Source organism: Peromyscus maniculatus, chromosome 23 (assembly GCF_049852395.1).
Source record: "Peromyscus maniculatus bairdii isolate BWxNUB_F1_BW_parent chromosome 23, HU_Pman_BW_mat_3.1, whole genome shotgun sequence".
In the NCBI taxonomy this organism is placed as follows: Eukaryota; Metazoa; Chordata; class Mammalia; order Rodentia; family Cricetidae; genus Peromyscus; species Peromyscus maniculatus.
The window spans coordinates 62,473,929-62,488,300 of record NC_134874.1 but is presented as its reverse complement, the minus strand read 5'-3'; the positions used below and the strand labels follow the sequence as shown (position 1 = coordinate 62,488,300).

The window sequence follows — 14,372 nt, the reverse complement described above, 5'->3', positions numbered from 1 at the left end:
GAGACAGTTCAGCCCAACTTCCTGCTTCCAGAGTTTCCTTTCCTCTCATTCTGAGCACTCTTCACTGCCTTCATGGATTTGGGAGCTTTTCCTCTTTTTCATCTTCTATTTTCAGGAACTTTGATTCTTTCACTGGCTTACACAGGAGATGCTATCACTCATTTAATCTGCAACCTTAGAGAAACTCTCTTTTCTTTCTTTATTAGTTTTTCAATTTTTAATTTTTTTATTTTATGTCTATGAGTGTTTTCCCTACATGTCTATCTGTGTACCATATGTGTTCCTTCTGACTGAAGAGGCCAGAGGAGAACACATGACTTCTTAAAACTGGTATACACTATTGTAACCCGAAGAGTAGCTTCTTTGACCTGTTAGAGCACTCCCCAAGAACAGCAAGTAGTCTTAACCTCTCAGTCACTTCTCAAGCCCCAGAAGCACTTCCAAAAAGGTTTATTTATTTTTATGTCAGGTGTTTGAGTGCTTTCCTTATTATATATGTGTGTATGCCACATGTGTGCCTGGGGCCCAAATATGCTAGAATTGGAGCTCCTGGCTGAATCTACAGATGGTTCTGAGCCACCATGTAGGTTCTGGGATTGTTACAAGGTTTCCTACAACAGGAGGCAGATGCCTACTGCGTAGCTCTCTGTCTATGTCCATAAGAAACACTTTAACACTAGGCATGCATGGAAACAAAATTATTACACTTTTCAAGAATGAGTATGAAATTAAATCATTACAAAATAAAAGGATATGAAACTCTTATTCACAATCCTAGAGAGAACAGTAGTGTCTTCCGTTGCCCAATGCTTCAATGTATAGATACATCATAAGCACCATGTACTGATCAGCTACAGGACACAGACAAGTGACACTAAATCCACACTATGCTCTTCAAGAAACCAAGTACTGAGACTTTGAGTCATTCCATGATGTTTCTGAGCTGTCAGGGGCTTATTCACACAAGCTTTATGTGTCAGGAAAGAAGTCAGAACTTAATGACGTCTAATTTCTTGAATTTGCTAAGGAGTTTCTAAGAACAATGGCCTGACTGTACCCATCATTCTGCCCCTCCTGTTTAGATGGAGATGGAAAAACTATCAATATTTGCTGGCATTCTACTTTGCCATTGAGGAGATCAATAAGGATGTTCACCTGCTTCCCAATGTGACCTTGGGTTTCCACCTCTACAATGCCTTTAGCTCCCACCGGAGAATCTTGGAGGGTCCTCTGATGTGGCTGTCTGGAATGAGTGAGTTTATCCCTAACTACAAATGCAAAACTCAACACAAAGCCCTTGGAATCATTGCAGGAACCAGGCCTGAATTTTCTGCTGCAATTGGAACACTTTTAGAACTCTACAAAGTTCCACAAGTAAGTTGGCAAAGATTTGGTGTCCATAATCACATAAAACATCTGACCAAAAGAAAATGGAGAAGTTTTCTATATTTCCTGCTGGTGATTTCAAATGTAAGTGAAAGAATTACGTGGATCCTGCTATGATCAACAGTGGAGTGTGGTGAAAAACATGAGCAGTAAATACTGTGGATTTCTATGAAGATCATTTAGTAATATTCATGATTCTATCTCCAGTCACTGGCAAGATGTACTTGGCAGCTCATAGCTGAGTGCTGTTCTTAAGTCAAACATACAACCCAGATAACTAACTGCCCAAGCTGGGGTATAAACATCTTAGAGTTAATTATGTGTTCAATGAGTGACAGATAGAGGAATAGTAAGTTCAGGACATGTAAACAAATCTGGGACAATCCTTGGACCATCACAAATGAAAATGTTCCAAGGAGTTTATTTTCTCATTCTGGAAAGTAGATCTCTGAATAGCACTCACTGAGAACATCTACTTAGATACATCCTGACAATTGGCTCTTGCCAGGCACTACTGAAGCAAAGCAACCATCAGTAGGCATCACTGCAAATAGAGAAAATATTCAGTGAGTGAATTACTCATGGATAATCAAGATTAGAAAATCAGACAGTGTAAAACTGATCATTATCACTCAGTGAAACAATTCATACATTTATTGTATCCTAAAGTAAGAAAAAATTATATACACAAGAATTTCCATCTATCTCAGAGATTTGCATTTTAAATTAGTTTCTTGGTAATGACTTTGTCAAACCTATCATTTGGGAAGTATGATGCAACAATGCTTGGTGAAATTCCCCCAGATATTCATGATTTGCTCTTTTGTAACACAGGAGCGAATCTGTGACGAAAAATGTGTTATTTACATTCTTGAAGGCAGAGGATCTAGGGAAGGTGATGTCCTGTGGTCAGAGTAAAGCACTTGGTAATGCTTCTGCAGTCTAACTCTACATCCCATACTCTGTTCCATTGTTATTAGAACAAGAGAAATCCATGGTGCCTTTAAAATCTAACATGAACAGAATATTGTTCACTCAATTGCTTCAGAGTTCTTAGTAACTCTGTAGCCCATAGTACTTGACAAAGACCATATTCCATCACACAATGAGAGAGAGAAGCTAATATCACAGAAGACAGTCTCCTTACCAACATTCAGTTTCCTGATACCCTTATGCGAATAATGAACTCACTTTCTCTCTAAGGGTGAGGAATCCAAATACCTAGAAACTCAGAATCCCCTTTTTTTTCTGTTTGCTTCTGCAGGTCACATATGGAACTTTTGATTCTATGCTAAGTGACAGAGATACATTCCCATCCCTTTACCAGATGTCTCCCAAAGACACAGCTCTAACCCAAGGGGTGACCTCTTTACTGGTGCACTTTGGCTGGAAGTGGGTAGGGCTCATCGTGTCTGATGATCTGAAAGGAAAGGAGTTCCTCTCTGACCTGAAAGCAGAGATGGTATCAGAAGATATCTGTGTGGCTTTTGCAGAAAAACTCCAGGCTAATTGGAAGTTTCAGTTAACATCTGATGTTGTGTTGGTGAATTTGATCAAACATACACAAGCAAATGTGCATGTATTCTATGGTGATATAGATGACTTAGTATTTTTCTGCAGGCAAAATGAAATCATGAAAGCCAAAAGGAAGGTGTGGATCATGGCAAAGTCCCACTTAGTTTATTTAGAGTCTGTATTCTATGAAAACAATTATTTGAAGGACTTTTTTGAAGGAAGCTTCTCATTTTCAAAGAAGAGAGATATCCCTGGCTTCAAGCCCTTTCTAGAGGCACTTACACCCTCCCGGTACCCAGGAGATTTTTATTTCCATAAATTCTGGATTGACTATTTTTATTGCTCACCTCCTCCTCTGCTATGTGGAAATAATAAACCCTGCCCACAGAATACATCCCTAAAGACAAAACAAGAAATAAATGTGATGATCACTTCTGAGCCTAGCTTTTCCATATGGAATGCAGTGTATGCAGTGGCCCACACCCTCCATAAAATGCTTTTGGGGACAACAGGAATAGGATCTCATGAAGACACAAACCACGACAGGCTTCTACCCTGGCAGGTAAGCCTATCTCAAAAGCAAGGGAAGCACTGGGAACTTATTCGTAGTTGAGTCATTGAAGTCAAACGTACAACACATTTTCATCTTATAATAAAAATAAAAGGCAAAATGGAAAGTGTTCTTTCACAGTGGGTAAGTATGTGTCTGTAATTATGGTGCACAATTTGGGCTACTGTAGCTTTGATTTCAAGACATGAAATTTGTGCATATTTTAAAAAATGTTTTCCTTTTATGTAATGAAATTCTGTTAAAATATTCAAAATCAATTATTGTCAAAGTTAGCAAGTTCAATAATAATAATTTATATAATTTCATGGAATATATCTGGTGCCATCAGATAGAGACATAGTCATCATATCTAACAGCAGCTATTTCATATAAAATATAATATATATTTAACTACCCAATACCATAGGGAGAAACTTTTATGGAAAATAAAAATAGGCTGCCATAACCTCAAAAGTAACTGAGAAAGAAATTGCTTTTTACAGACTATTTACTCTTAAATAAGATAAAATTAAGGAGAAACCAAAGACTATGCCTCCATTATTAAATATTTTAATACAGATTTTGCTCATGAGCCTAGGCCATATCACCTTTTTATAGTTACAAGTGGGTATGTTTGGGCTTAAACCATCCTGATATAAACTTCTGACTCAATTATACCTATGAGCCTTGATGTTCCCGTTCAAATAGGTGATCCTCAAGAAGTTTGGTGAACAAACTTTTCACTTTTATTTCATTTTAATTCAGTCTAAAGTAGATAAATAGAAAATGAACTCTGAATGTATAGTGTACTATGTAGCTTTTAGTATTATGGATAATAATATTTGACATAGACATGGACACAGTTTGTGAACATGGCTTCCAGAGATGTGATATTAGGTAAGTTAGTGTGTCTCTTGTACAGAAAACTGAATATCTAAAAAAACGGTTCTTTATGAAATGAGTTGTTAAATAGTTAACACAATAGTGAATCTCAGAATGTGAAAAATTAACCCATTGTATTAATTTAAATACGTAATGAAATCAAGCTGGAGGGATGGCTCAGCAGTTAGGGGCACTTGATGCTCAGTCAGAGGACCTCTGTTTGGTTGTTAGCATGGCAGCTCACAGTTGTCTGTAACTCCAGGTCTTAGGAATGTGTCACTCTCTTCTGCTCTCTGCAGATATCAGGAATACAGTTTGTGAATATACATACATATACATAGGCAATATGCAGAATTAAAAATAATACAAATCTAGGGACCAGAGAGGGCTGTGAAGTCAGATGTAACTGCTGCTCTTGACAAGATGCAGGTTCAGTTCCTAGTATCTACATTGCAGCTTACAAATGTCTCCAAGTCCACTTCCACTCAGTCCAGCACACTCTTCTGGTCTTCACGGGCACCAGGAACATGTGTAGTGCACATACATATGTCCAGGAAGGAAATTCATACACAAAATAAATTAATATAAAAATATTAGAAATCATTTTAAAAATTTAGCTTAATCACAGAACATTTAAATTTTAATTTTGACTCCAATATTGTTCTTATCAAAGTTGAAAGACAAAAGTTGTGACCCAAACTGAATTAAGGATTGGAGGCAGGCAGTGGGTCTATTTCCAATTTCCTGTAAAACAAATTGCATACAAAATTTCTGCATATTAATATATATTGTCAAGAATATGGAATTTTGAATAAACCCCTGCTAATATTATCAAGTCCAGACACTCTCTCTATCTACATGTACACATATCTACCTACCTAACCATACACACATAGGTTCATGGTGTGCCATAAAGAAGGGAAATATCTTAACACCTATAAACAAATAGACTAGTGTTGCTTCCATTTTGTTCCAGATTCACTCAGAAATCATCTGTATTTTCTAATTAGAGACATTTTTTCCTTGCTGGGGAGAGACACAGGGCCTTGTTCCCACTAAAACATGGTCCACACTGCAGTATGTTCCACCCCTTAGACAACATTTTTCTTTTTGTTCAGCTACTTCCACATTAATTTCATAGGGAGAAAAGTTCATCTCACTGGAACAAGTGGGGGAGACAATTGCTCAAATGAAGTCTCTTCAAAAAGAAAGCCAGTGTAGGGAGAGAGAAAGAGGATTGCTCTTAGGGACCACAAGTGAGAGATTTGCATACACTACTCATATCCAATTGATGTCTCTCTCCAGCTTCATCCTTTTCTGAGAAAAATTCAATTTACAAATGCTGCTGGAGACCAAATATGCTTTGATGAGAACAAGAATCACGTGGAAAAGTATGATGTACAAAATTTTATGGGACATACAAATCATTATTCATTTCTAGTTAAAGTAGGAGAGTTTGTCTTCAGGAGTCCACAAGATCAAGGCCTTTTCATCAATGAAGTTATGATCAAATGGCCAAGCAACTTCAATCAGGTCTGGCTGAATTTCAATATTTAATATATAGACAAATATCTGCAACGATTTATGAGAACTGATTGTGATGTCTCTTTGAAATTTTAAATTATTTTTATATTCTAATTTCTTAGCTTCTGTTGTGAGGTTGTGTATGAATTCTCCTGCATGTCACTGCCTGTGCTTGTTGTGGCGACAGTCAGCACTGGTTACCTTCCTCAGTTTTTCTCCATTTTATTGTGAACATAGTCTCTCTCTGAACCCCTTGCTTTATGATTTAGCTGTATTCAACGGGACAGTGACACCCTGTCCCTATGAATGCCATATTGGGAATACAGGAACACAGTTCTCCACCTCACTTTTCTATATTTCCCTTCTGCATGATCAAATTCAGGACCTCATGCTTATATTGCAAGTACATTAAGTACTGAGCCATCTCCTTAGTTCTGTTTGATATCTTCAATTTAGAAATAAATCAATCTTTTGATTTTGACTTTGATATATGTATAGATATACATATACATGTTCAGGTACATATACATATACACACAAGCACACACATATCGATGGATAATGCTGGTAGATAGAATTAGTTTAAATTGAAATTCAATTTGGGTGTGTTCATTCATGCTGCAGGGAATGAATAAATCAGCGTTCATGACTGTATATATGAGTGTGTGTTTCTGTGAGTATTCACATACATGCACACAATCATGTGTATAAATATATACATATTTTCCTTATATATATGCATGCTGATGATTAATTTTCCCTCAGTTTAAGATAACTCATACTCAAACATGCCCACAGGTTTTACAAAGAGGAAATAAATTACCAATATTTATGCAATTTCTCATTATAACTGATGTTTGTGAGCTGCCTGGTTTGTATACTGGGAGCTGAACTCAGGTTTCTCTGTGAGAGCAGCCTGCACTCTGAATCACTGAGCTGGTTCTCCAGCCTCATGTACCGATTAATATGTAGATATTTATGAAACAGACACTGACTTCCAAATCATGGCAAGAAGCATGTCTAAGGGAAGGACAGAAATATATCCTTGCATATAAAATTTCCAAAACTATTAATATTAAAATTGTGTATAGTTGTTTTTTAATATAAATATATTTTAATTCCTTCTTTCTTCTTTTTATATTATTGAGAAATTTTCTATTCAATTTATTATCAACCACAGATTCCCCTCTCCTCCCTCCTCTTGCCTCACAGCCTTCCCTCCTAACCTACCCCCCCATTCCTGCCTCCTCCAAGGCAAGCCCTCGAATGGGGAGTAAGAAGAGCCTCGCACATTCAGTAGAGACAGGTCCAAAGCCCTCTCCGGACTGCACCAAGGTTGTGTAAGGTGTCCCACCATAGGCACTGGGCTCAAAAAAGCCTGATCATGCACCAGGGATGGATCCTGACCCCACTGCCAGGGGTCCCCTTAAACAGTTCAACCTATTCAAGTATCTCTCCTTTGCAGAAGGCCTAGTGTGGTCCATGGGGGCTCCACAGCTATTAGTCCACAGTCCCTGAGTTCCCACTAGTTTGCTTGGTTGTCTCTGTAGGCTTCTCCATTGTGATCTTGATGCCTCTTGCTCATTCAATCCCTCTTTTCTTTCATCAACTGGACTCCTAGAGCTTGGCCTGGTGCTTGGCTTTGAATCTCTGCACCTGTGTCCATCAGTTACTGGATGAAGCCCCCCCACAAGTTTGTTCATGGAGAGCTCATCTATTTCTCCTTCACAGGGTGATCCATTCATTCCTCTTTGGGTCATCCTCATTAACTAGCTTCTTTGGAACTGCGGGTTGTAGTCTGGTTATCCTTTGCTTTACATCTAGTGTGCACTTATGAGCAAGTACATACCAGGTGCCCTTCTAAGTCTGGGTTACCTCACTCAGGGTATTTTTTCTAGTTATATTCATTTGCCTGCAAATTTCATGTTGTCATTGATTTTTACTGCTGAGTAGTACTCCATTGTGTATATGTGCCACCTTTTATTTATCCATTCTTCAGCTGAGGGGCATCTAGGTTGTTTCCAGGTTCTGGCTATTATGAATAATGCTGCTATGAACATAGTTGAGCATGTGTCCTTGTGGTATGACTGAAATTCCTTGGGTACATGCCCAAGAGTGGTATAGCTGGGTCTTGAGATAGATTGATTCCCAATTTTCTGAGAAACCTCCATACTGATTTCCACAGCAGTTGTACAAGTTTGCATTCCCACCAACAGTGGAGGAGTGTTCCCTTTGCTCCATATCCTCTCCAACATAAGCTATTATCAGTGTTTTTGATCATAGCCACTCTGACAGGTGTAAGATGGTATCTCAGAGTTGTTTTTATTTGCATTTCCTTGATGACTAAGGATGTTGAGCAATTTCTTAAATGTCTTTTAGCCACTTGAGATACTTCTGTTGAGAATTCTTTGTTTAGCTCTGTAGTCCATTTTTTAATTGGATTGTTTGGTATTTTGATGTCTAGTTTCTTAAATTCTTTATATATTTTGGATATCAAACCTCTGTCAGATGTGGGTCTGGTGAAGATCTTTTCACATTCTGCAGGCTGTTGTTTTGTCTTAATGACCTTGTCCTTTGCCCTACAAAAGCATTTCAGTTTCAGGTGGTCCTATGTATTAATTGTTGCTCTCAGTGTCTGTGCTACTGGTATTATATTTAGGAAGTGGTCTCCCATGTCAATGCCTTCAAGACTACTTGTTGTGGGATAATGCCCTTGTACACTGGTTTAATAAAATGCTGATTGGCCAGTAGCCAGGCAGAAAGTATAAGCAGAGTGAGTAGATGAGGAGAATTCTGGGAAGAGGAAAGGATGAGTCAGGAGTTGCTAGCCAGACACAGAGGAAACAAGATGACCAGGCAGAACTGAGAAAAGGTACAATCCACATGATTAAACATAAATAAGAATTATGGGTTAATTTAAGTGTAAGAGCTAGTCAGTAATAAGCCTGAGCTTTTATAAGCAGTTATAATTAATATAAGCCTCTGTGTATTTACTTGGGGGACACAAGTGGGAGAGATTTGTTCCTATAGCCAGCTAGCCAGGACACAGGAAAACTTTCAACTACAACTACTTCCTACTTTTTCTTCTATCAAGTTCAATGTAACTCGATTTGTGTTGAGGGCATTGATCCATTTGGAATTGAGTTTCATGCATGGTGACAGGTATGGATCTATTTGCAATTTTCTGCATGTTGACATCCAGTTATGCCAGCACCATTTGTTGAATTTGCTTTCTTTTTTCCATTGTACCGTTTTGACTTCGTCAAAAATCAGGTGTTCATAGGAGTGTGTGTTAATGTCAGGGTCTTCAATTTGATTCCATTGGTCTACATGTCAGTTTTTATGCCAGTGCCAAGCTGATTTTTTTCTTTCTTTCTTTTTTTCTTTTTCTTTTTTTTTAACTATAGCTCTATAGTAAAGCTTGAGGTCAGGGATGGTGATGCCTCCAGGGGTTGCTTTATTGTACAGGATTCTTTTTGCTATCCTGGGTTTTTTGTTTTTCCATATGAAGTTGAATATTGTTCTTTCAAGTCTCTGAAGAATTGTGTTGAGATTTTGATGGGTATTCCATTGAATGTGTAGATTGCTTTTGGTAAGATTGTCATTTTTACTATGTTAATCCTATCTATCCATGAGCATGGGAGATCTTTCCATTTTCTGATGTCTTCTTCAATTTCTTTTTTTCAGAAATTTAAAGTTCTTATCATATAGGTCTTTCACTTGCTCAGTTAGAGTTACCTCAAAGTATTTTATATTATCTGTGGCTATTGTAAAGGGTGATGTTATCTGATTTCTTTCTCAGCCCACTTATCATTTGTATATAGGAGGGCTCCTGATTTTTTTGAGTTAATCTTATATCTTGCCACATTACTGAAGGAGTTTATCAGATGTAGGAGTTCCCTGGTTGAATCTTTGGGGTCACTTATGTATACTATCATATCATCTGCAAGTAGCAAAAGTTTGACTTCTTCTTTCAAATTTATATTCCCTTGATCTCCTTTTGTTGTCCCATTACTGTAGCTAGAATTTTGAGTACTATCTTGAATAAATATGAAGAAAGTGGACAGCTTTGTCTTATTCCTGATTTTAGTGGAATTGCTTTGTGTTTCTCTACATTAATTTGATGTAGGCTGTTAACATGCTGTAAATTGCCTTTATTATTGCCTTTATTATGTTTAGGTATGTTCCTTGTATTTCTGATCTCTCCAGGACCTTTTTCATGAATAGGTGTTGGATTTTTTAGAAGGATTTTTTAGCCTCTAATGGGATGATAGTGTTTTTTTTTTTCTTTCAGTTTGTTTATATGATGAATTACATTGACAGATTTTTTTTTTTTTTGGTTTTTCGAGACAGGGTTTCTCTGCGTAGCTTTGCGCCTTTCCTGGAGCACACTTGGTAGCCCAGGCTGGCCTCGAACTCACAGAGATCCGCCTGGCTCTACCTCCCAAGTGCTGGGATTAAAGGCGTGCGCCACCACCACCCGGCACATTGACAGATTTTTATATGTTGAACCATCCTTGCATCCATTGGATAAAGCCTACTTGGTCATGGGGGATAATTTTTTTGATGTGTTCTTGGATTCAGTTTGCCAACATTTTATTGAATATTTTTTCATCCATGTTCATGAGGGAGATTGGTCTGTAATTCTCTTTCTTTGTTGCATCTTTGTGTGGTTTGGGTATCAGGCTAACTGTAGCCTCATAAAAGGAGTTCAGTAATATTCCTTCTGTTTCTATTGTGTGGAACAATTTGAAGAGTATTGGTATTAGCTCTTCTTTGAAAATCTGGTAGAATTATCTGCTGAAACCATTGGGTCCTGTGTATTTTTTGTGTTGTTTTGTTTTGTTTTGTTTTGTTTTTGGTTGGGAGACTTTTTTTTAGACAGGATTTCTCTGTGTAGCTTTGGAGCCTATCCTGGAACTTGCTCTCTAGTGCAGGCTGGCCTATAACTCACAGATATCTGCCTGCCTCTGCCTTCAAAGTGCTGGAATTAAAGGCATGTTCCACCACACCTGGCCAGATTGGGAGACTTTTAATGACTGTTTCTATATCCTTAGGAGTTATAGATGTATTTAAATTGTTTGTCTAATCGTGATTTAACTTTGGTATGTGGTACGTATCCAGAAAATTATTCATTTCTTTTAGATTTTCCAATTTTGTGGAGTACAGGTTTTTGAACTATGTCATCATGATTCGCTGGATTTCCTTATTATCTGTTGCTATGTCTCCCTTTTCCTTTTTGATTTTGTAAATTTGGATGCTATGTCTCTCCCTTTTGGTTAGTCTGGATAAGAGCTTATCTATCTTGTTGATTTTCTCAAAGAACCAACTCTTTGTTTTCATTGATTTCTTGTATTGTTTTCTTTGTTTCTATTTTATTGATTTCAGCCCTCAATTTGATTATTTCCTGGCATCTATTCCTCCTTGGTGAGTTTGGTTCTTTTTGCTCTAGTGCTTTCAGGTGTGCTGTTAAGTCACTAGTATAACCTTTCTCCATTTTCTTTATGTGGGCATTTAGTGCAATGAATTTTGCTCTTAGCACTGCTTTCAGAGTGTCCCACAGGTTTGGATATGTTGTATATTCATTTTCATTGATTAAAGTTAGATTCTGATAGTCTCATAAAATACAGGAGGTTATTCCAATTGTTTTGTATCTGTTGAGATTTGCTTTGTAACCAAGCATGTTGCCAGTTTTAGAGAAGGTTCCATGGGGTGCTGAGAAGTAGGTATATTCTTTGTTGTTAGAGTGGAATGTTCTATAGACATCTATTAAGTCCATTTGAGTTATAATATCTCTTAGTTCCCCTATTTTTCTGTTATGTTTCTGTCTGGCAGACCTGTCCATTGGTGAGAGTGGGGTATTGCCATCTCCCAATACTAGCATGTGGGGTTTGATTTGTGATTTAAACTTTAGTAATGTTTCTTTTACATATGTGGATGCTCTTGTATTTGGGGCCAAAAAAATCAGAATTGAGATTTCATCTTGGGAGATTTTTCCTGTCATGAATATGTAATGTCCTTCCTGATCTCTTTTGATTAATTTTAGTTTGAAGTCTATTTTATTAGATACTAGGATAGCTACACCAGCTTACTTCTTAAATCCATTTGATTGGAAAGTCTTTTCCCAGCCTTTTAATCTGAGGTAGTGTCTGTTTTTGAAGTTGAGGTGTGTTTCTTATATGCAGCAGAAGGATGGTTCCTGATTTTGTATCCATTCTGTTAGCCTGTGTGTTTTTATAGGTAAATTAAATCCATTGATATTGATGGATATTAATGACCAGTGATTGTTAATTCTTGTTATCTTTTGGTGGAAGTGTGTGTTTTTCTCTTCTTTGGTATTTACTGCTGCGGGGTTATCTATTGCCTGTGTTTTTGTGAGTTTATCTGACTTCCTTTTTTTAAAACTAGTTTTTCTTTTTTTAAATTTATTTATTTTTCTATTATCAGCTTGATACAGTATACATTCTTATCATAATAGTGAAATGTTTCATTGAGACTTGCTCAGTAATTGAGTAAAACCATAACTTATTATAAGCCACAGTCATTCTAGGGTACCCCCTGCTATATAGCCTCCATGTTTCTGTGGGTTGCAGTCTGATTGTTCTTTGCTTTATATCTAGAATCCACTTATGATTGAGTACATACCATGTTTGTCCTTCTGGGTTTGGGTTACCTCACTCAGGATGATTATTTCTAGTTCCATCCATTTGCCTGCAAATTTCATGCTGTCATTGTTTTTCTCTGCTGAGTAGTATTCCATTGTGTATATGTACTACATTTTCTTAACCCTTTCTTCAGTTGACAGGCATCTAGGTTGTTTCTAGTTTCTGGCTATTACAAATAGTGCTGCTAGGAACATAGTTGAGCATGTATGCTTGTGATATGATTGAGCATTCCTTGGGCATATACCCAACAGTGATATGGCTGGGTCTTGAGGTAGTTACAGTCCCAATTTTCTGAGAAACTGCCATACTGATTTCCACAGTGGTTGTACAAGTTTGCATTCCCACCAACAGTGGAAGAGTGTTCCATTTGCTCTACATCCTCTCCAAAATTGACTGTCATTAGTGTTTTTATCATAGCCATTTTGACAGGTGTAAGGTGGTGTCTCAGAGTCATTTTGATTTGCATTTCTCTGATGAATAAGGATGTTGAGCATTTCTTTAAATGTCTTTCAGCCATTTGAGATTCTTCTTTTGTGAATTCTCTGTTTAACTCTTTAGCCCAATTTTAATTGGATTGTTCAGCATTTTGATATCTAGTTTTTTGAGTTCTTTATATACTGTGGAGATCAGTCCTCTGTCAGTTGTGGGGTTGGCTTCAGGGCAGAATTCTACGAGATTTTCAAAGAAGAACTAATTTCAATACTCTTCAAGTTGTTCCCCACAATAGAAATTGACTTCCTTAAGTTGGAATTTTCCTACTCATGCTTTCTCTAGAGCTGGATTTGTGGATACGTAATGTTTAAATCTGGTTTTGTATTGAAATGCCTTGATCACTCCATCTATGCTGATTCAAAGTTTGCTGGGTATACTAGTCCAGGCTGGCATCTATGGTCTCTTTGTGTCTGCATTACATCTGCCCAGTACCTTCTGGCTTTCAAAGTCTCCATTGAGAAGTCGAGTGTTATTCTGATGTGTCTGACTTTATAAGTCACTTGGCCTCTTTCCTTTGCTACTCTTAATATTCTTTCTTCATTCTGTATGTTTAATGGTTTAATTATTATGTGTTGAGGGGACTTTTGGGGGGGTCTAGTCTATTTGGTGTTCTATAGGCTTCTTGTATCTTCATAGGTATTTCCTACTTTATGAAGGGAAAATTTTCTTTCATGATTATGTTGAATATATTTTCTGTGCCTTCGAGTTGGTATTCTTCTCCTTCTTCTATCCCTATTATTCTTAGGTTTGTTTTTTTTTTCATGGTGTCCCAGATTTCCTGGACATTTTTTGTTATGACTTTGTTGCCTTTAATGTTTTCTTTGACTGAGGAATCTATTTCCTCTATCATATATTCAGCACCAGAGATTCTCTCTTCCTTCTTTTTCATTCTGTTATATATGCTTGCATCTTTGTTTCCTGTTCATTTACTCAGATTTTCTATTTCCAGCCTTCCCTCAGTTTGTATCTTCTTTATTGCCTCTATTTCTGTTTTCAAATCTTGAACTGTTTCCTTCACCTCTTTAATTGCTTTTTTTGTGTTTTCTTTAAGGGATTTATTGATTTCTTCCAATTTTTTGTTTATCTATCCTCAATTTATTTAAGGGAATTTTTATTTCCTCTTTAAAGACCTCTATCATCTTCTTAAAATCATTTTTAAGGTCAATTTATTCTGCTTCTTTTGCATTGGGATGCTCAGGTCTTATTGATGTAGAACTACTAGGTTCTGGTGTTGACACATTGGTCTTTATATTGTTGACGGTATTTTTGCACTGGTGTGTACTCATCTCTTTCTCTACTTGGTGAAAGTGGTGTCTGTGTCTGAGGGAGCCTCTCAGTTCGATTCATACTCTTGGTCC

The 14,372-nt window shown here is 37.2% G+C and overlaps 1 protein-coding gene across 1 annotated transcript in view; it reads left to right on the top strand.

Annotated features, from left to right (window-relative positions):
- The window catches only part of LOC102925359 (vomeronasal type-2 receptor 116-like), a 119,500-nt gene that overhangs the window by 58,032 nt on the left and 47,096 nt on the right, over positions 1-14,372 (top strand). The window contains exons 7-9 of the mRNA XM_076560909.1: positions 1,083-1,374; positions 2,651-3,463; positions 5,639-5,866. Of these exons, the coding sequence (XP_076417024.1) occupies positions 1,083-1,374; positions 2,651-3,463; positions 5,639-5,866 (1,333 nt within the window). The remainder of the gene's footprint in view (positions 1-1,082; positions 1,375-2,650; positions 3,464-5,638; positions 5,867-14,372) is intronic.